This window comes from Nycticebus coucang, chromosome X (genome assembly GCF_027406575.1).
Source record: "Nycticebus coucang isolate mNycCou1 chromosome X, mNycCou1.pri, whole genome shotgun sequence".
In the NCBI taxonomy this organism is placed as follows: domain Eukaryota; kingdom Metazoa; phylum Chordata; class Mammalia; order Primates; family Lorisidae; genus Nycticebus; species Nycticebus coucang.
The window spans coordinates 96,146,165-96,169,960 of record NC_069804.1 but is presented as its reverse complement, the minus strand read 5'-3'; the positions used below and the strand labels follow the sequence as shown (position 1 = coordinate 96,169,960).

General features: G+C 35.1%; 1 protein-coding gene across 1 annotated transcript in view; it reads left to right on the top strand.

Moving 5' to 3' along the window:
- Positions 1-23,796, top strand: part of HDX (highly divergent homeobox) — a 317,694-nt gene that overhangs the window by 240,355 nt on the left and 53,543 nt on the right. The window contains exon 5 of the mRNA XM_053581081.1: positions 12,271-12,417. Coding sequence (XP_053437056.1) covers positions 12,271-12,417 — 147 coding nt within the window. The remainder of the gene's footprint in view (positions 1-12,270; positions 12,418-23,796) is intronic.

Here is a 23,796-nt window from a genome sequence, read left to right as displayed (position 1 = left end):
GGGATGACTGAGCAGCACACTTTTCTGCTGGCAATAGTGCTGTTCAACTCTCTCATGGGGATTTTTGGTTGTCAAGTCTTGTAGGCTGGTGATGGCATCAGCTTCCCTGAAGTACAGAGCTCTTCACAATTCTTCTAGGACTTGCAAATGGCAAATAGCATCCCCTTGTTTGTCCAGCTACTCAGCGGGTATTAGGGCCATTTGGCTGCCTGCATTAGGATGATTGGATGCCTAGTCTGAGGAGCCGATGTCAATTTCAGAGGTCCCAAGAATTGGGGCTTTCCTCAACTCTTCCAAAACCTGCCAGAGCAAAGAAGCTGCTTGCTAAACAGTTTATTTAGTAGGGATTTTTGGCAATTTGGATTCTAAAACAGGCTACCTAATATCATTTTCAAGGGCCCCAGAACATGGAGTGGTATACCATGCCACTTCCAGGGCCTGTCAAAGAGATATGGCAGCTTTTTGTAATGCTGCTTCACTCATCAGGACTTTAAGGCTATTTGTAAACAAAAACTGATAGGCTAGAATCAGATCCAGAGGCCTCATGATATGGAGATCACCACTCCTCTTCACCTCTGACTGTTTAAATGATCAGCTGCTTTTATTCTGCCCCCATACTGCCACCCAAAGCTCCCTTTTGGAAACACAAGCTGTGGTGGTCCCTGAGGACTGGTCTTAGGAGCATCACTCTGATGCTCTTAGGCTGAGAGCAGACATATACATCCAATATAGGACTAATAACTAGAATCGACAAATAATTCAAGCAAATAAACAAGAAAAAATCAAACCCCATCAAAAAGTGTGTAAAAGACATGAACAGAAGCTCCTTCAAAGACAGTAGACAAATCACCAATAAACATATTTAAAAATGCTCAATGTCAGTTGTTATCAGAGAAATGAAAATTGAGGGCAGCACCTGTGGCTCAGTGAGCAGGGCGCTGGCCGCATATACCAAGGGTGGCGGGTTCAAACCCAGCCCCAGCCAAACTGCAACAAAAAAATAGCCAGGCGTTGTGGCGGGCGCCTGTAGTCCCAGCTACTCAGGAGGCTGAGGCAGGAGAATCGCCTAAGCCCAGGAGTTGGAGGTTGCTGTGAGCTGTGTGACACCACGGCACTCTACTAAGGGCAATAAAGTGAAACTCTGTCTCTACAAAAAAATAAAATAAAGTAAAATAAATGAAAATTGAAACCACAATGAAATATCACCTTACTTTTGTCAACATAGCTTTTATAAAATAATCTCCAGGAAACAGTAGATGCTTGTGAGGATGAAAAGGGAAAGGAATGCTTCTACACTGTTGGTGGGGTGTGAGTTAGTACAACCTCTATGGAAACAGTATGGTGATATTTCAATGGATTAAAAGTAGACCTGCCATTTAATCTAGCATTAAATTTACTACTGGAAATTTACTTGAAATTTACTTGAAGAAAAAGAAGTCATCTTATTAAAAAATACTCCTGCCCTCAAACATTTATTGCAGCACAACTGACAATTGCAAAAACATGAAATCAACCCAAATGTCCATCAGTTCATGAGTGGATTAACAAAAAGTGATGTATGTATATCACAGAATGCTAAGTACCCATGAGCAGGCGTGACTTAATGCCTTTTGCAACAATTTGGATGGAAATGGAGACCATTATCATAAGTGAAGTATCTAAATAATGGAAAGACAAACACCACATATTCTCATTTTTAAATTGTAAATAACCGGTGGGCACACATGTTCGTAAAGGGAAATAAAACTCAGTGGAAATCAAAGCGAGGAAGGAATGGGTCAAAACCTACCTAACAGGTACAGTGACAGTATTTGAGTGACAGGCACACTTACAATCATGAGTCAGCATTATAAAAGTGATCCATACAGCCAAAAATAATTGTACCCCCATAATAATTGGAAATTTTTAAAAGTCATGTAGGTGGGTGGTGTTTGAATATTGGATTTACAGGGTTCACTTGAGCATAAAATTCACACATTCAAATACACATATTATCTATGGATAATGCTAGAGACTATGTATTTAAAGCCATACCCCAATGCTAACTACCGGTGTAAGCATAAGAAAATTACTATACTCAATCTCTCTGAATGTCAGTTCCAAAATCTATAATAATTCATATAATAATATATACCAAGCACAGTGATTTTGAGAATTAAATGATATAAATTTACAAGTGCTTACAAAGGTTATATATTGTTTCTAAATATATTTTTTAGGTATGCCACTGAGTTTTATTTCCCTTTATGAACATGTGTGCCCACCGGTTATTTCCAATTTCCAATTTCTCGATTAGAGTTTAACTTATGCAGAAGTACTTATATAAATAGGTTATGTTTCAAATAAAATTGGCTCCAAGTAAAACACAGATTCTTTTAATACACATAGATTGATACAATTTCCTAACACTTTTAAAGCCTGTCAAACACTCAATTCATAGTTCTGAAGAGGAAAGTGAAAGAAGAATAGTATAAATCAATTAGCCATCCACTATAGTCATTAAACTGAGTCTCTGAGGAAGTGATAGGGGAGTATCATTTCCAATAGCTGAACATGGGATACTCTTTAATCATTACAATGTAAAAATGTGATTGAAAATGGTTTTAAATCACTTCATGGTACTTTCAAGAAACATTTATATTTCTCTGATCCTTTTATTTTAGGTGTACTTCTAAAAAGATTGTTAGCTAGTGTATTTATTTAAAATGTAGAAACTGTGAAAAATGAAAATATTGGACCAGTTTATAGAAGGTTGTAATTTATTTTATACAGAACATCTAAATCATTGGGGAACATAAGTTAGAGTGATTATGAGTATTCATATTTTTACAAGATGAGATTAATTTTATGGGTATTGAACTTTTCTAAAAAGGACAGATGATGATGATGACAGTGATAAACATTTGACTTAAAATCTTAAAAGTTCTTGTGTTTTAGTTGGGCATTGTGGCAGGAGCCTATAGTCCCAGCTACTTGGGAGGTTAAGGCAAGATAATTGCCTAAGCCCAGAATTGGAAGTTGCTGTGAGCTGTGTGATGCCACTGCACTGTACCGAGGACGATAAAGTGAGACTCTGTCTCTACCAAAGAAAAAAGAAAAAAAAGATCTTGTGTTCTGCAGCTATTTTCTTGCTGTAGTATTTACTATGAACAAAAACAATCAACCGTGCAACCATGTTTGCTTTTCTCTTCATATTTATTTGGAATCAATGTAAGTAAAATCAGTTCAATTAATATTCTTACATCAAAAATTTCATCTAAAACTTTGTATGCAAATGTGGATTTTTATGATGGAAAGCCCAGTGAAACAAGTGTGTGTCTCATTTTCTGCTTATTTAGTTGTCCATCTATATTACAAGAAATAAGTGATATTATGCACTTGTAAAAGGGGAAAAATCTCTTAAGAACTTTAGTCACAAAGTAAGATTTAAGTCCTCTTATTCTATTTCACAAATCTCCCCTTTCAAATGTCCTACTCATATCAAATGAAACTTTCCACTCAATGTACTTAACTCAAGTAACTTGACAGATAAACATAGTTAAAAGCATAAATATTTGTGTAACAACTGCTTTCTCCTTTTCACTTATTTTCAATAACTCTACTCACATCTCACTTCTATAAACCGAGAATGCAATAGTCTTAGGTTTGTTTTAATAAAGTCCCCAAGTTAGTCTAGTCATTCAATTATCCATTCCACAAATATTAACTTGGAGTTTTTATTGTTTTCTAAGCATTGAGACCTAGACATATGTCAGGAATCATGTAGATGAAGATCCTTGTCCTGTAGAGTTCACTTTGTAGTCAGAGGAAATAGTATTCAATTTAATATAATATACAAAAGTATTATTCATTAGAATATTTTTCTGACTGCTTAATCAAAAATCAATTGGTTATAGCTATATGGTTTTATAATGGGTTCTCTATTCTGATCCATTGGTCTATTTGCCAATTTCCATACTGTTTTGGTTGCTATGCTTCATAGGATCTGTCCTTTTCACTTAGAATTTCTTTGGCTATCAGGGTCCTGATTCCATGTGAAATTTAGGATTGTTTTTTCTAATTCTGTGGAAAATGATGTTGGTATTTTGATGTTAATTGCATGGAATCTGTAAATCACTTTGGACAGTATGGTTATTTTGACAATAACGATTCTTCCAATCCATGAGTATGTGATGTTTTTCATTTCATTTGTTTGTGTCATCAAGTATTTATTTCATCAGTGTTTTATAGTTCTACTTGGAGAGATCTTTCATCTCATTGGTTAAGTATATTCCTAGACATTTTATTTTATTTTTGTATAGATACTGTAAATGAGACTGAGTTCTTAATTTTATTGTCAATTTGACTATTATTAGTGTATAGAAATGCTACAGATTTGTATATAGGAATTTTTAAACCTGAGACTTTATAGAATATTTACCAGTTTTAGGAATCGATTGGAGGATTCTTCAAGGTTTTCTAGATATAAGAATTTATCATCAGCAAACAGAGATTGTTTGAGCTCTTCTTTCCCAATTTTCTTACCTTAATTTCTTTTTGCTTGCCTGATCACTCTGGCTAGGACATCAGTTCTATGTTGAATAGAAGATGTGACAGTAGGCATCCTGGTCTTTCTTCCATTTGTAGAGGGAATGCTTTCAACTCTAACCCATTCAGCATTGTGTTGACTATTTTTTTTTGTCATATTGCTTTTATTATGTTAATATATGTTTCTTCCACATTTCCTTTGTTAAGGGTTTCATTGGTAATAAAATGTGCTGGATTTTATCAAATAATTTTTCTGCGTCTACTGGGATTATCATATGCATTTTGTTTTTATTACTGTTTATGTGGTGAATCCATTTTTGGATTCACATATGGTCAACCATCTTTGCATTTCTAGAATGAAACCCACTTGATGGTGTTGATTTTTTTTGATGTGCTTTTGCATTCATTTTGCTAATTTTTATTTATGTAATCATTTATTTTTGTTGTTTCAGGTTCATTGAGGGTATAAAGAATTAGGTTACTGATTGAATTTGTTAGGTAAAGCCTTCTTATAATTGTGTCCTGCACCAAAGAGGTATGCCATAAACCGTAACTCCCATCCCCTACCCTCCTCCCCTCTCACCACTCCCTTGTTCTCCTTTCACCCACTTTGAATTGATTTGAGTTTTTCTCTTACATGGATATGTATAAAATAATATACTAGCTTAATTATTTTGCTAATTTTTTGATAACTTTTTGCATGCACATTGATGAAGGATATTGGCCTATAGTTACATTTTGGTTGTTGCACTTTTTTTTTTACTTTGGTATCAGTGTGATAATATCTTTGTATAATGAATTAGGAAGCATTTCTTCTTTCTCAGTGTTACAGAACAGATTCAGTAACTAGGTACCACTTCTTCTTTGTGGGACTGGTAAAATTCACCTGTGAATCCAGCTAGCCCAGAGACTTTGTTGTTACTGTTGTTGGGAGACTTTTTTATTATGGATTCAACTAGCTGTATATTATTGTTCTGTTAAGAATTTCTTATTCTTCTTGAGTCAAACTTCATAGGTTATGTCTTTCCAAACGTCCATTTCTTCTAGGTTTTCTTACTTATTTGCATAGAGGTGTTCATTTTTTTCTCAGATGATCTTTTTTATTTCTTTGGTATCAGTTGTAATGTGTACTTTTTATTTTTTATTGAGCTCCCATTGATCCCTTGTACTGTGTGTGTGTGTGTGTGTGTGTGTGTGTGTGTGTGTGTGTGTGTGTGTGTGGTTTCACTATCATTTAGTTCTTTTCTGATCATTATTACTTCTTGGCTTCTGCTAGCTTTGAGTTTAGTTTGTCCTTTTTCCAGCTCCTTGATGTGTGACATTAGGTGGTTGATTTGTGATTATTCTGTCTTTTTAATGTAGGCATTTAGTGCTATATTAAATGCCTTTTGGCACTGCTTTTGCTCTACTGCAGAGATTTTGGTGGGTTATATACCATTGTCATCGGATTCCAAAAAAAAATTCATTTTCATCTAGATTTAATTATTTACTCAAAGATTGTTCAGCAACAAATTAATTTCTATATATTTGTTTATTTTTGAGAGTTCCTTTTTTAATTGATTTCTAGTTTTATTCCACTTTGCTCTATGAAGTGACACGGTATGATTTCAACTTTTTAGGAAACTTTGATGAGACTTGTTTTGTACCCTAACATATTATCTACCTTGGAAAATGTTCCATGTCATGATGAGAATAATGTGTATTTTCTGGTTTTTGAGTAGAATGTTCTGTAAATATTTGTAAGAGCCATTTGTATTAGTATCCCATTTAAGTTCAGTGTTTCCTTGATTTTCTGCCTCAATGATTTGTCTAGTCTTTCAGTAGAATGTTGAATTCCCCTATTACTATTATTCTGCTGTTTATTTCATTTCTTAGGTTTAGTAGTATGTAGTTTATGAATCTGGGAGCATTAGTGTTAGTTGCATATGTATGTAGAATTGTTAAATAGTCTTATTGAATTAAACCTTTTATCACTGTATTAAAATAATAACCATCTTTGTTTTTCATTTTACTATTATTAATTGAAAGTCTGTTTTATCTTATGTTAGAATAGCTACTCTGGCTTGCTTTTGGTTTCCATTTGTGTTGAATATTTTTTTCATCCCTTTACCGTGAATCTATGACTCTACCAGTTAAATGGTGGACAGCAGTTGTTTGTTTGTGTTTTTATTCATTCCATATATCTATATCTTTTGTGGGAAATTTAAACTATTTACATTCAACATTAATATTGATAAGTAAGATACTATTCCAGTCATCATGTTGATTATTACCTACTTGCTTTTTATTCTCCCCTGTGTTACTGCTAAATAAGAGGTATGAGTTTTTACTCTCAAGTGTGTTTAAACTGGTCAGTATTGACCATTTTTTTCAGTGTTCAGAGCTCTTTTGAGCATTTCTTGTAGGTCAAGTCTATTGATGACACATTCATTAGCATTTGCATTTCTGAGTAATATTTTATTTCTCCTTCATTTATGAAACTTAGTTTCACAGGTTACAAAATTCTGGGCTGACATTCTATTTAAGAATACCAAAGATGGGGCCCCGAACCCCCCAACCCCTTCGTGCCTGTAATATTTTTAATAACAACTCTGCCATTAGACTTACATATTATTTTCCTTTGCAAGTTACTTGAAGTTTTTGTCTTGCAGCCTATAGTATTTTCCTCTTCACTTTGACTTGAGCCATATTGATGAGTATATTCCTTCATGATAGCCTGTTTGAAGGACTCTTACATGAGTTCAATAAACTTCTTTAAAATGAATGTTTGCATATCTAGGAACACCAGGGATGCTTTACTCCACTGTACCCTCAAATAGTTTTAAATGATTTTGTGTTTTCTCCTTGTCCCTCAGAGATAGAATTTTTTAATTTGTGCATTTTTCATAGTAACTTATTTCTTGGAAACTTGGTTCATTTCTCTTGATTTCTTTTTCTTTTTTTTTTTTTTTTTTTTTGCTGCTGTTTTTATTTTTTGTGTGTGTGTGTGGTTTTTGGCCGGGGCTGGGTTTGAACCCTTCACCTCTGGCATATGGGACCGGCGCCCTAATCCTTGAGCCACAGGCGCCGCCCTTCTTTTTCTTTTTTTTTTGACTCCCTGGATTAGTTTGAAAGCCTTGTCTCTAAGCTCTGAAATTCTTTCTTCAGCTTGGTCTAGTCTGTTGTTAAACTTTCCATTTGATTTTGAAATTCCCTAAATGACTCATTTCCGAAGACCTGTTATGTATTTTTCTTTTATAGCTATCTTTTTACTGAATTTTTTTTTTTTTGAGACAGTTTCACTTTGTGGCCCTCAGTAGAGTGGTAGAGTGCTGTAGCATCATAGCTCACAGCAAACTCAAACTCTTGGGCTCAAGTGATTCTCTTGCCTCAGCCTCCCGTGTAGCTTGGACTACAGGTACACACAACAACATCCAGGTATCTATACTGAATTTTTGATTCATGTCCTGAACTTTTTTTTTTTTTTTGCTTTATCTGTGTTGGTTTTCAACTTTTTAATCAATCCCATTGTGCTTACTTGTGATCTATACTTTTAATTCCATATCTGAAATATCTAGACTTTCCTTTTGAGTGGACTCCATTGCTAGAGTGCTAGTGTGGTCCTTTGGGTGGTGTTGAAATAGCCTGTGTTCTCATATTGCCATAGTTCTTATGCTGGTTTCCTTTCATCTGGCACCTTCTCCATTATCTCAAAACAGATAGCTTTGTAGTTCATCTGTTTTCCTCTGAAAGGAACTCTGATGCTTACTGTAAAGAGGGAGAGGTACATTGACTTTTGGCTCATGTGGGTAGGTACCAATTTTGTTGTTGCTGGCAATTGGGGTTACTTGGACCTCCAACACCAAGAAGAGTGTTGAGGTCTCAATGGTTGTGAACTAGGTTATTTAATTCCAAGTTCCAAGGTTCTTGGATGGTATGTTTGAGTCCTGGGTGATCAGATTGAGCCTGTGTTAGCAAACTTGCCATTAAGTCTTCCTGTGTTCAGATGCTGACTATGATTGTGAATGGGTGGGTGATATTTTACTCTTGGAAAATGCTCAGTCCGGAGAAAGCTTAATGCACTTTGAACCTGGGACAGGAGGTTAGGGAGGGCCCTATTGATGACCTAACCAGAGGCAGGCAGCGTTGGGGCATACAAGCCACTTACACCTTCCTCTCTCAGCAATGATAGCAGTCTCTGCCCTTTTAGGCCACAAAAGTACCTAGATTCCCAGTTCCCACCCTGACCCAGCTGTGGCACTGTTGGTGGAGACAGCACAGCCTGCTGAGTACTAGGCTTCCAGACTGGCTGTGGGGTGTGACTGAATTTTTCTGGCAGGGGGAGTATGATTGTGCCAGGGACTTGCCTCCAGGAAAAGTGAGCTCCTGCCAAGAAGATACAGGTGGCTAGTACAGTTAGTCCTGCCTTCCCTTAGTGGAGGCAGTAGTTTTTGTTCCCACATAGCATTATTTTAAGAGCGAAATAATATTCTATTGTTTGTATCTGCTATCTTTTCTTTATTTATTCATCATCTGATGGACATTTACATTGTTTTTATATTTTGTCTATTTTGAATAATGTTTCAATAAACATGGACAGGCAGATAGCTCTTGAAGGGTGATCTCCTAGACTCCTACAATATGACACCTGGTTGGCTGGCTACTTCCATCGTATCTACTGGTAATTTCCTATAGCTCTTAGATGCAAGCTCTATTTGCCCAGTTCACTTAGTAATGCATAAAATTAGGAAGAGGTTAGTGAAAAATAAATCAAGATAGGAAACCCACATCAAAATGTAATTTGAAAGAATTCTCTTGAGGCAATAGAATCAGTATGTAAATATCTCAGAATGGCCAGACCTAATGAAACATCAGCTGCTGAGACAGAAAAGACAAGGGCAGGGGAGGGAGACAGTCACAGAAAATGAAGGTAAGAGCAGTAACAAATTGGGTAGTTAAGTACTAAGGAAAACTTACATAATTTTCCTTACATATTTCTCACAATCTTATCCCAATAGCAGAAAGTGTCATTATTTCTTTAATATTAAATACATTTTTTGCATTCATATTGAGTTATCTATATTACTATTTCATATACAATTTTAAGACATATTTAATGAAAATTTTCACATACCCTTAAATGAGGCAGGAAATAGGTGGTAAATTTTCTACTAGATAGGGTGTTTATCAGTCAGTCAATTTAACATTATTAGTTATTTACTAGGTATATGGTACATAAATATAAGGCAGTACTATTTATTGGTTTATATTTTCATTATATTTATATTATAACTATTTTTCATTTCTATGGATTAATATGAGAGTACAAACAATTAGGATACAATACTTGCATTTGTTAGGTAAGGTCCATGTTGTAGCTATGTCCCACACCTATGAAATGTGCCATATATCCTTACATTGTGTCCATTAGGTGGAAGCATACTGATCTCCGACCTTCTCTCCTCTTTCCTTTCCATAATCTTGAATCCCTCCACATCCACTCAACTTGAATTGAGTTTGTCTCTTGTGTGGCAAGTGCATTTGTTCATCTACTGGCTTCATATTATTATTGAGTACATTGGATACTTGCTTTTCCATTCTTGTGATACTATACTAAGAAGAGTGTGTTTCAAATCCATCCAAGTTAATAGAAGAAGATATAAAGTCTCTATCTTTTTATGGATGAATAGTATTCCATGAAGTATACATAACCATGTTTTATTATACCATTCATGGGTTGATAGGCACTTAGGTTGTTTCCACATCTTGGCTATTGTAAATTGAACTGTGATTAAAAAAAAAAAAAAAAAAAACTAGTTCAAATGTGCTTTTCATTCTGTTTTATTTTGAAAATTTTGTTTCACAAGTATTGTGCAATCAATGTAGGATAAACAGTTATAGGATTTTTTGTTGTAAATTACTTGAAGGTTATTACTCGTGATTGAAAAACTTGGATGACATGTTTTGATTCATTTATTAGGAACATGTCATTTAGTATTAGTACTTAGAATAATTATTATTCATTGGGCTTTTTTCAAATAGGGGAAACAGATTAACTGATAATTAAATATATTAGCACACATACACCAAAAGTATTATATATCTTATGAAGAGATGTGCTTTAATTATTCAATCTAACTTCATTGTCTTGGTAGTATACCAATAATTCATGTGTTGCTTTTCCGTATGGTGGCTAAAATCACTTTTCAAAACATCACAGCTTTAAAAATATAAACAAATTTAGAATTCCATCAGTTTTAGATATGGTTATCCCTTTTAATTAAGTCATATTTTATATATTATATATAAATTATTTTCTACTGAATCTAATGTAGGAAAAGGTTTATTTTAAATTCATTTAGAGTGGAAATATTGAAAGCAATATATGTCTAGAAAGCATTTGAATTCTAGCCTCTGTGTGGGATAAAACCATATCATCTTAGGCACAGGGAAACAACACAATCTTATACATAATGCCATGATTTGCAATATTTGTCTCCAACTCTTATTCTCACAGTCACTCTCTGTCTTTCTCTTTTTCTTTCATCACAAATGCACAGGGATTTTCAAGAAATATATATACACACACACACAGTATATATATATATATATACATATACAGTGTGTGTATATTATATATAATATACTATGTGTATACTATTACACACACATACTATATATAGTATGTGTATATATATTCCTGAAATATATGTGTGTGTATATATATGTATAGTGTGTGTATATATATAGAGTACATATATATATATATATATATAGTATTAGTACTTATAGTATGACCCACTATATATATAGTGTGCGTGTATATATATATATGTTAAATTCTGTATTTGGATTTTTTCAATTACTTTTTGAGATAATTGGAGGCAATACAGAGATTAGACAACCAGAAAAAGATCAGGTATTTCTACTTTTAGCTCTGCCATGGAATCTCTCTTTCTATTTAACTAGACCTTTGACCTTGTTTTTCTTAATATATTATGAGCAAAATGGAGGTTGTTACTGTATCTAATTTACTACCATTTCTAATTTACTTTCTAGGAATGCTTTCAGAGTTTATTGTATTGAAACAATGTATAAAGTCCATAGACTATTGAATAGAAAATGCCTAAGAACAAAAAGGGTAGGCTTATTATGGAACCTTCTGAAGCCATAAATACAATGATATTTAGGGTTATATTACCTTCTTACATTTCTCTTATCTACTTTTAAAATTAACTAGAACATAAGTGGGGAGACAAATGTCTACACTTACATTATATGAAAAATCTAGATTAATTTATCAAAAGGGAGCACATTGATGCCACCCTATCTTTTTTTATATGTAGTATACAAGTGATGTGAATATCTGTATTGTGGAAAAATGTTTGAAAGAATATACATTAAAATGTCAATAGTTGTTATTTCCAATTTGTGGGTAATTTATGTTCTATTATTTCTTTATGTATATTTCCTACAATGGACCCTAATTATTTCTGTAATTAAAACTGTTTAAAGTCAACAATGCTTAATTGCTATTAATTTAAACAATTTTATTCATTTCATCCCAGCACACTGAATTAGATTATGAAATAAAAACAATAAAAAGTTATCATTTTCAAAATTAGAGCACATGGAGTAAGAATTGTGAAATGAACTTAGCTGCTATTATTTGTTGAAAATAATACAGCGCATCTCTCCTTAATGATCCTCTCCATACCATTATTTCTTTTGATTATTCTACATTTTAAAAAATGTGCTTTTCAGCTACAGGACCGCACACAGTTCAGTGACAGAGACTTAGCCACCCTTAAGAAGTATTGGGACAAAGGCATGACCAGTCTGGGCTCTGTTTGCAGAGAGAAAATTGAAGCTGTTGCAACTGAATTAAATGTTGACTGCGAAATAGTTCGGGTAAGATATTTTCAATAATTTTCATTCTGTAGTTGATGAGTGTTATGAGTGAAAGCTTAAAAAATTGCATGAGGTACTGCAAACAATACCATCAGTAAAGTAAAAAGATAGATATGTTGTATATCTGTTAAGAAACTTGTATCTACAATAGGTCAGGAACACTTACAACTCTATAAGGGAAAGGTAATTAACACAATTTAAAAATAAACAAAGTATGTGAATAGACATTTCTCTAAGGAAGATACACAATTTACCAATAAACACATGAAAAGATTTTCAACATCATTAATCATTATGAAAGTAGAAATTAAAACCACATTGAGATACACCTTCATATTCACTATAAGAAAAAATAGTTAATAACAAGTATTGGCTAGGATATGAAAAATTATAATCTTTTATGGTGTTGATAAAAATGAAAAAATGTTTTAGCCACTCAGGAAAATAGTACTCAAAAAGTTTACCACAGTTATTTTATTTTTTATAATTTTTTATTAAATCATTTGTACATAGATCATAAATACATTTACGATGTGTTGATTATTTGTACACATTGGAATGCTTACATTCTACTAATCAACATAGCTTTTGCCTCATTTACCCCATTACAGGTTTAAGACATTTGTGTTCTACACCTGATAGATCCAACTTGTACTTGCATTGTGCTCCATGGGTCTGGTTCCCCTACTAACCTCTCCTACTAACCCTCTCTCTATCAACCCAACCCCTCCCCTCCCCACTCAGTCCCTTTCCCTCCTTCATCCTAGGCTATAGTTGTGTTTCATTCTTCGTATGTAATAGTGAGTGATTCTAAATTGGTTTCACAGTAGTACTGAGTACATTGGATATTTTTTTTTCCATTCCTGAGATACTTTAATAAGAAGAAAATTTTCTGGGCGGCGCCTGTGGCTCAGTGAGTAGGGCGCCGGTCCCATATGCCGAGGGTGGCGGGTTCAAACCCAGCCCCAGCCAAACTGCAACAAAAAATAGCCGGGCATTGTGACGGGTGCCTGTAGTCCCAGCTGCTTGGGAGGCTGAGGCAAGAGAATCGCGTAAGCCCAAGAGTTAGAGGTTGCTGTGAGCCGTGTGACGCCATGGCACTTTACCCGAGGGCAGTACAGTGAGACTCTGTCTCTACAAAAAAAAAAAAAAAAAAAGAAGAAGAAAATTTTCCAGCTCTATCTATATAAACATAAAAGAGGTAAAGTCTCCATTTTTTTAATGCTGCATAGTATTCCATGGTACAAGTATACCACAATTCATTAATCCATTCATGTGTCGATGGGTGCTTGGGCTTCTTCCATGGCTTGGCAATTATGAATTGAGCTGCAATGAACAATCTGGTGCAAATATCTTTATTGACAAATGATTTTTGATCCTTTCGATATACATCTAGAAGAGGAATTGTAGGATCAAATGGCAGGTCTACATTTAGATCTCTGAGTGTTCACCAAACTTCCTTCCAAAAAAAAAAAAAGTGCTAGCTTGCATTCCCACCAGCAGTGCAGAAGTGTTCCCTTTCCTCCACATCCACACCAACATCGGTACTTTTGGGATTTTGTGATATGAGCTACCCTTACTGGAGTTAGATGGTATCTCAGAGTAGTTTGGTTTGCATTTCTCTGATAATTAAAGATGATGAGCATTTTTTCATGTGTCTGTAGAACATGTGCCTGTCTTCTTCAGAGAAGCTTCTGTTCATGTCTCTTGCCCACAAAGAAATGGGATCTCTTGTTTTATTCACAGTAATAAGTTTGAGTTCTCTGTGGATTCTGGTTATTAGACCTTTATCAGAAGTATAACTTGCAAAAATCCTCTCCCATTCTGAGGGATGTCTATTTGCTTTACTTAGTGTGTTCATGGCAGTGTAGAAGCTTTTTAATTTGATCAGATTCCAGTAATATAAATGTTGATAATTGAAATCTCATCATGTTGAGTTTTGCCCTTAACAAATAACAAGTGACCATTATTATCTTTCCTTACCATTATTGGTTTAAAGCCTATTGTATCTACGAATAAAATTGCAACACCTGCTTTTTTCTGACTTCCATTTGCCTAAATTATAGATGATCATCCCTTTACCATGAGTCTATGTTTATCATTTAATTTAAGGTGAGATTCTTGAATGCAGCAGATGTCTGGCCTGAGTTTTTGTATCCAGTCAGCCAACCTGTGTCTCTTTAGAGGGCAATTTAAGCCATTCACATTAATTTAGAGTACTGATAAGCCAGATAGAGTTTTGGGTATGGAGTTTTCTGAAAGTCTATTGGACATTTTTAATCCTTTCACCACTGTGGAAGTTGGAATTTGATCAAATGTTTCTGAGTGAGTTTACTTTAGTGGTGGAGGATTGTGTTGTTTGTTATGGAGAATAGGTCTAAGAATATCCTGAAGAGCTGGTTTAGTTACGGAAAATTTCTTCAACATGTGAATGTCATTAAAGTATTTAATTTCTCCATCATAGATGAAACTCAGTTTAGCTGGATACAGGATCCTGGGTTGAAAGTTATTTTGTTTAAAGAGATTAAAGGTCGATGACCACCCTCTTCTAGTTTGAAAGTTTTCAGCAGAGAGATCTGCAGTCTTTGAAATGTTATTCTCCTTGTAGGTTATGGTTTTCTTATGTCTTACAGCTTGCAGAATCTTTTCCTTCATATTAACTTTGGTGAAGTTAATTATAATGTGTTTATGAGAATTTTTATTTGGATTGAGTTGTGCCAGTATTCTGAAACTGTCTGCTATCTGAACTTCTGAATCTTTTGGCATGTCTGGAAAGTTCTCTTTAATTATTTCATGAAGTAAAGCATCTGTATCCTTCGCAGCAACCTCATCACCTTCAGGTATTCCTATAAGGCCAACATTAGATCTTTTAGAATTATCCCAGAGCTCTCTGAGAGAATGATGCACTTTTGTTCTCCACTTTTGTTCCTCTTTGAGCATTTGAGAGTGTTCAAAAGCTCTGTCTTCAGTGTCTGAGATCCTTTCTTCTGCCTGCTCCCTTCTGTTACTGGGGGATTCTACTGTATTTTTCAGATCTTTGAGGGCTGCAAATTCTTGTCTCAATGTGTCAAAATCTTTGGTGATTTTGTCTTTGAATTTGTTGAATTCTTGAGACATCTTTTGAATTACTGCTTGAAATTCTAATTCCATATTTTCCTCCATTCTGTTGATCCTATTTGCTATCCAAATTCTGAACCCAATTTCTGACATCTGAGCCATTTGTTTATGAATGGGATCTTGTGCTGTGTCTGCTTCTTCATTCCCTGGGGGAGTGGATGTACTCTGATTATTCATGTTCCCAGAGATTTTCCCCTGATTCCCCCTCATGGTAGTTTTTCGCTGTTGGCTAGGTGGGCAGGTAAGGTGAAATTGGATTGGTAGTTCTTAGAGTTTTGGTTAATAAGCCCTTTGTTAAGGACCTGGAAATGATGACTGCAGCTTTTTCCCTTTTAGCTTCGCAAAGGATCCGTACAGTGTTACAGTCTGAGGCTGAGGAAACCTGCTTGGTGTGGTGGGGTTAGGTGACTTTGTCTTGTATTCAACTGGTTCTTGTCCAATCCTAGTGCATTAGTGACTCTGGTGAAGTCTTAGCTGTGGAGAAATACAGGCAACTAAGACAGCCCAATCCCCATGGACAACAACTGGAAGAGGAAAATCAACCCTTCCTATTACTACACAACCATGGTACCATCCGAGAGGTTCCTTGGTTGATTGGCCCAGGTTAGGGGTTCCAAACCAATTGACACAGTCAGTAGGAACTCTCAAGTGGAAGAGTGTGAAAGGTCTCCAGCAACTAGATGGCAAAGGTCTACTGGTTGCTCAGATTTGGTTCTCTCAGGTGCTCTATGGAGACAGAAAGGCCCGCCCAGTAGCAGAGTTGGACCAGGGGGCTGAGTCTTTTTCTCCACTTTGCTTCTCTTTCATGCCCAGTCACTGGTGACCCCACAGGGCTGAGGTCCTGCTCCCTACAAAAAGCAGATTTGCCAGGGCTTAGCACCTGTCAGAGTCAAAGAAAGCTCAATGCCCCCGTGGACTGGCCACTACCCTCTATTACCAGCCTGCTGTGGGTTCTGAGGCCTGCCTGCCTTGGGTACTCAATAGCCACTGGCAAGTGTTCCACTTGGACTCAGTCTAATCCTGAGGGTAACAAGTCTGCAAATGCTTTTTTCTGTCAGCCACCATGCCTTTGCCCCTGCCACTCTGCAGCACCAGTATCTCTATAGAGTGAGTTCTGGTTTCTTTTGGCAGTCCTCAGAGTTGAAGAGGTGTCTCTCCATGATTAGACCCCAGTGGGATCACTCTATTATTGCTGGATCTTTGTGGGAAGTGATCCTGCACAGCTCCTCTGTGACTGCCACTGCCAGGGAGTTCTGGCTATAGGAGCAGCTCCGGGAGCGTGGACCCCATGGATCCAGCAGCAGGGTGGGGGACACTGCACATTATTCTGGCAGTACCTGGCACCCAGTGACCATTGCAAGGAGAGTTCTTGGCTCACGATCCTTGCCAGGCAGGGGTGCAGTGTGGAGACAGGGTGGGTGCACGGGGCAGGGCCCTGGACACGCGGCTCTAGCAGTCTCTGGCTGGTGGAGGGCTCAGCGAGGAGGCAGGGAGGCACCGAGAGCAGGGCTCTAGCAGGCTTTGACTGAGTCGGGGGTGGAGCGTTTGGTCCGGCAGACGGGAAAGGGGGTCTCTGCTCAAGAGCCTCCTCTCATAGTCTGGGTAGGGGATAGGTTTCTGGTTCATCACGTGATGGGGGAAGGGTGGACTTAAAGTTCAGAATTGCAGGGAAAATGTTAGTTCAATTTTTCTGCCTGGCAAGAGAGTGTTCAGAGTCACAGCAGTGTTCGTCTGGGGAAGTAGTCCCCACATTGTACAGCCCTTGCCTGTAGGGTGAGACAAGAGGTCCTCAGTTCACCGCTGGCCTTTAGAAAACCTACAGGAGCAACGAATAGATAAAGGGGGGGAAAGCATTTTTTGGGGGGAGGGAATGGACACTTTTTCTTTCAGATGAATTTTGTACCTGAAGTTTGCTTTCTTGGAATCACAGCTTGCCTTAGCAGAGGTGACCTGCAGTTAACACTCTTGTCTCTCAGCTTGGCTCCCAGTTTTCTGCTTAATTGGGTGCTTTCTGGACATTATTTTTCCCTCTGGACAGGAGCTTGTGTCAGAGGCTGCCTCCGGTCAGCATCTTGTCCCTCCCCCTGTAGTTATCTTTTGATCTAAAAATTCCACTCCTAGAACAGAATTCAATGCAATCAAAAGAATGAAAAATCTATACATCCAACTCAAAAACTTGCACACTAATATTTATAACAATAATATCCATAACAGCCCAAAGTGGAAAGAATTCAAATGTCCACTAAATGAATGAACAGACAACAAGAGGTATATGCATATAATATTATAGAGCTATATAAAGTAATGAAATATTGAGACATGTTACACAGTGGATGAACTTGGAAAGCATGCTAAGTGAGAGAAGCTACTCACAAAAGTCCACATATTATGCGATTCCATTTATATGAAATATCAAAAATTGGAGGCAGAAAGTAGATTAGTGGTTGTCAAGACCTAAGAGGATAGAGGAATGGAGAATGTCTCTACTGGGTATGGAGTCATGACATGATGAAAATGTTCTGGAATTAGATAGTACTGATTGTTGTACAGCTCAGTGAATATATTAAAAACTTTTTAATTGTATGCATTAAATAAGTGAATGATATAGTATGCTAAATATATCTCAGTAACATTGTTTAAAAAATTCCATGGGGTGATATGAACTACATTTCACATATTACCTAGAAATTATACACAAAAATTATACTAATCAGTTGTGAGAATGGTAATTTAATTTCCTATCACTTCTCAGCCTTCTGGCTAAGAGCAAGTGTAGGAATTTAATTTCCATTTGAAAGATGTTGATATAAAATTTAGATAGTGATAGTGCTTGTAAATATTTAACAGTTACTTCTTTAAGAGGAAAAACCCTGATTTATCATATTTGCTGATCTCCATGATGTAAATATTTTTATTATTAGCTTATTGCAAGTCTCACTCAATGCAGAGTTGAGAAGAGATGCTAACAATTAGCTCTTGTGAGGAAGCATAAGTTGTCTTAAGCACACACTGGACAATCACCCCAGAAGATCAAGAGGGAAGTTGCATCAAAGAACAAATGACAAAACATAACTCTCCTGTGAGAAAAGATAACGTATTTTCTCACACATATATGAAGAAAGAGCAATATAGGGAGAAGTGGTAGAGCACAGGTTTCTCAAAATAAATTCCATCCTTGAAATAAATACTGTCTTGTTCAGGGGACAGGATCCAGACGGGAAATCAAATTTAATTCTGTAAGTACTGAGCAATTCTGTAAGTACTGAGCATGCTACTATGTGTTAGAATACACTAACAAGGAGAGAGAAGTGGATTAGACACTATTTCTATTTCTTTTATTTTTTATTAAATCATAAACCTATACATCATATATATATTAATGCATTTATGTACAATGTATTAATTTCACAAAGAATTAAAAATGCTTACATCACGCTGGTTAATATATACCTCATCTTGTTTACTTAATTATTGTGTTAAGATATTTATACTCTATACTTAATAGATCCGACATATACCCTTGCATTATGCACTATAGGTGTGATCCCACCATTCACCCTCCCTCGATCTGACCTCCTCCCTCCCTTCCCATCCCCTCCTCCCTCCTTCATCCTGGGCCATAGTTGTGATCAATTCCTCATATGAAAGTATGAGTGATTGTAAATTGGTTTCATAATAGTACTGAGTACATTGGATATATTTTATTCCATTCTTGACATACTCTACTAAGTAGGATATGTTCCATCCATGTAAATGTAAAAGAGATAAAGTCTCCATCTTTTTTAAGGCTGCTTAATATTCCATGGTATACATATACCACAATTTATTGATCCATTTGTGGATGGATGGGCACTTGGACTTCTTCCATTACTCGGCTATTATGAATTGAACTACAATGAACAATCTGGTGCAAAATATCTTTGTTATAAAGTGATTTTTGGTTTTTTTGGATATACTCATAGCACAGGAATTGCAGGATCAAATGGCAGGTCTAACTATTTTTATTTTTAATAACTTACTTAGCATCTAGCAAGAGAACACTATTTTTATTTTTCATAGCTTAACATATAGCAAGGATGATGACCCAAGACCACAAACTACTGAAGTATAATTGGAGCATGGTCCTAGTATGAGGAGCCTAAACAGAGGCAAAAAAACAGAGAAATATAGAGCATGTGTTTTTGTCATCATTGTTAATTTTTAAAATTAAAGCAATAAATTATGTAGCTTAAGTAGTCAAGTTTTATAGAACTTGCTTCAAAGCCAACATTTCTCACTCCTGTTTTCCTACTATTTTCCAGTAGCCAGAGCCAAACACTCTTTACTCTTTTAGATGATTCTTTTGGTGTCTACCTACGTCTGAGAGCCAACCACTTTCTACTTTTTTAGATGATTCTTTTGGTATCTACCTTCCTCTCTAAATGATGTGCTGTATTAATCAGAATTAGGTTTAGCTGTGAGAAACAGAAATATTCAAAAGTAACCGTGACTCTGACAAGATGTTTCAAATCCAAGTCTAAATCCAAGGGTGTGCAGTTTACAGACGGCATGGATTTCTTTTTTTTTCCTACTTTTTTTTATTAAATTATAACTGTGTACTTTAATGTATTTATGGGGTACAATGTACCGATTTTATATACAATTTGGAATGCTTACATCAAACTGGTTAACATAGCCCTCACCTCATTTAATTACTTCGTGTGTTAAGACATTTATACTCTACTCTTAATAGATTTGACATGTACCCTTGCATTATGCATAATAGGTAAGGTCCCACCAATTACCCTCCCTCAACCTGGCTTCCCACCTCCTCTCCCCCTCCCGTTCCCTCCTTTATTCTGGGCTATAATTGTGTTTTATCTTCCATATGAAAGTGTGGGTGATTCTGTACTGGTTTTATAATAGTACTGAGTACATCAGATACTTTTTCTTCCATTCTTGAGATACTTTACTAAGAAGACTATGTGATTTCTGCACTACAAAATCATCAGAGCCACTGGTGAACTCCAATTTACATTCTGCCATTCCTATGATAAAACCCTTGTCCTCAACGTTCAAAATAATTGCATATGTAGGCAAAGCAGCACAAAAGACATGAGGAAAAAGGGGAAAAATTTGTGTACCTGCTAGATTTCAATAGGGTATTTCCTAGAAATTGCCATAAGGCACTTTTACTTATGTCCCCTTAAATAAAGATCAGTCATACGGTCATACCAAACTTTAAGAGAAGTTGCAAATATAGTTTTACTCTGGGCAGCTATGTGTCCAGCTAAACCTTCTATTATTCTGGAGGAAGGTGAGGACATAAAGGATGATTAGCTATCTGTCTCTCTCATGTTTGTTTATATTGCTAATTCTTGAATTTTCAGTGCTGGGGTGGTCTATTTATTTTTACTTGTGAAATGCAAAGCTTTAAAAAAATTCTTTTAATATCTCTTCATTGATTCTTTCACTTATATGCATACTTCCTCTCTCTTTGTTCTCTCTTAATTTTGATTAGTTTGACATTCAATGTTAACATTACTGTGATTGTGTAAATGCTTTACACATTTAAATTTTATAGTACGACATCATTTGTTTGCTTTTCTGTTTAACGTTTCCATGGAGTTCATTATTTACTTATTTTTTGTTTTGAAATTTATGTTTGTTTGATTTTTCTAGGTACTCATTGCAAATTTATACTCAAATGCTTTCCAAGTTATATATATCTCCTCTCAATAAATTCATACACATTTTGTCCTGTAATAATTTCATCTTCTTAAAGAAATCTGTCCTAAAATTTTCTGATCTGCTTCAATATAGAGGGATTATCCTCTGCACCTGGAATACAATTATAACTATGAGATTTCCATTTTTAATCTGTTTGCCCTTTTGCTCTACTTTTAGTAAGATATCTTCAAATTTATCTGCCACCTTGTCTAGGTGAATTTGAATTATTTTGAATGAAAATAATGAATTTTTCATTATTTTCTATACAATCTCTCACTTAAACCAATCAGAACTTTGTTTCATGACCATAACTTCAGTTAAAGCTTCCTTAAGACTCCCATACTTCAAGAGATAGGAAACAGGGATATCATCTCTTTAACTGCATATACTCCCAGACCAAAATACATCCACAGGATTCCTTGACAGGATTCTCTCTGATATCAAGGGATTTTAGACTTAATTACTGTAAAAAGTCACCAAAGCCACTAATATGTACTGGTAGGGCCTTCACTTAGCTATTATTATTTTCAGAAACTTTTGTCCCTATACAAATTCCTAATATACAGAAAAAGGAGAATTGATACCATTTTCTTCTTACTTCAGGTTAGTTAAAACTCCTACTAGATGAAAGAATAGGTAAATGCTTACTCTCCTTTTGTTTCTAGTGGCTTTCCAACATTACAGAAGATTCATAGCAGAGAGAAAATTTGAAGAGGTAGTGTGTTATAAAGGACCTTTTCTGCAACATTGGATAAATTACTCTGAAGAAGACAATGTTTGCCACATAAATATATTCTTGAGATTTCAGGTGAAATAATTTAGATATTTTTAAGTAATAGACTTTCTAGTCACTGATCATCAAAATAAGCTTTGGCTCAGGATGTCTAGTTAACCATTATTTTTGTTATGATTTGGAAATCTTAGATTAATTTTCCTTGTTATATCTTGTTTCTAAGAGTTTTAAAGAAAACTTGGGTATATTTTTCTTTGACGTTATTGATTATTATTAATTATGCATATGTGTTTCTTTATTTTGAAATGCTATTCCAGGATTAGTGTCTGTTATTTAATGAATTACTTATTTAGCAAAGGTAAACTGAACACCTGTTATGTGCCAGAATTTTCAGAGTGCATGGCCAAACATTTTATTGTGTCCAAGTTTCACTTATCAGTCAATTGGATAATATGTAAGAGGGCTATTTTGGGATATCATATGTGGACAATACCTTTGAAACACTGTAACTCAGTAAAAGTTAGTTTCATTCCCTGTCTTACTATAATTCAATTTAATGCCTGTGCTTTCCATCTATGTTTGAGTTATAGTTGGAAGTACACCAAAAAATACTCTTATGTGGTCAAATATTTGTATGAACAACACATGTTTGATTATTTCAAACACATTTTGCAAGAATTCAATAAACTTTGTAAAAAATAGATACATATTTTTACATTGTAGGTTATATCTATTTCAAAGGAACCTGGCTAGATTTGAAATGTCTTTAAATAGAACAGTGTTTTTCAATTATACAGCAAGCCAATATCTATTATTATAGACATTGATTCAAAGCTGGGGGACAACTTGAGCTTGAGTTCAATGTCCTTATCATGTGTGTATATAGGAGGGGTGTCCAGAAAGTATCAATCCATATATGTCTCTATTTTTCATTTTAAATGGCTGGATTATTTCTGGACAAACCTCATATATATTTATATGTATATATATATATTTATATGTATATATATATATTTATATGCATATATATATATAGTGTGTGTATATTTATATGTGAATATATATGTGTATGTATGTGTATATATGTAGATATTTGTGTGCATACATAAATAAATGAGGCCATATTGGAAAATGGCTTACCCAAGATCACACAGTCTGTGGATAGAGGCCAAGTTTCTATAGTCTTGGTCTAATATTAGTTCCAGTTTTAACTCACTAGTATATGTCTTGTCATAAGAAATACCTTGGGTATGTCTTAAAAATACAGCTCACCCTTGTCTAGATCTAGTGAATCAGGATTTGCAAGAAAGAATCTGCAAACTTGTATTTTTTTCTCTTCCCCTCAAAATTCTTACAATCAGGTAAATTTGGAAAAGACTTCAATGTAGTATTTAATTGTGACTAAATATTTTAGCTGGGATTTTTCTCTTCATAATGCTTGGTCAAAATTTATAATTATATTTTCTTGTACATTTGTTTATTGTCTATATCTCCACTAGAATATAAATTTAATGTCAATGAAGATATAGACCATGTCTGTTATGTTTACCATTGTATCCCTGGCACCAGAACAGTGCTTGGTATATAGTAGATATTTAATAGTTATAGAATTAATATCTAACAGAAATGAATACTATCTCTATATAGCATATTCAGATTAACAAAATATAATAATATACATTTAAAAGTTTGGAATATAGTTTTATATTGTTTTAATACCAATTTACTTAGAAATGTAGAGGGCTTCAAAGTGTCCATCTTTAACAGTCATTATGTTTGTGCTGTTAATACACAGAAGTTCTAGTTGAAAAGATACAGTA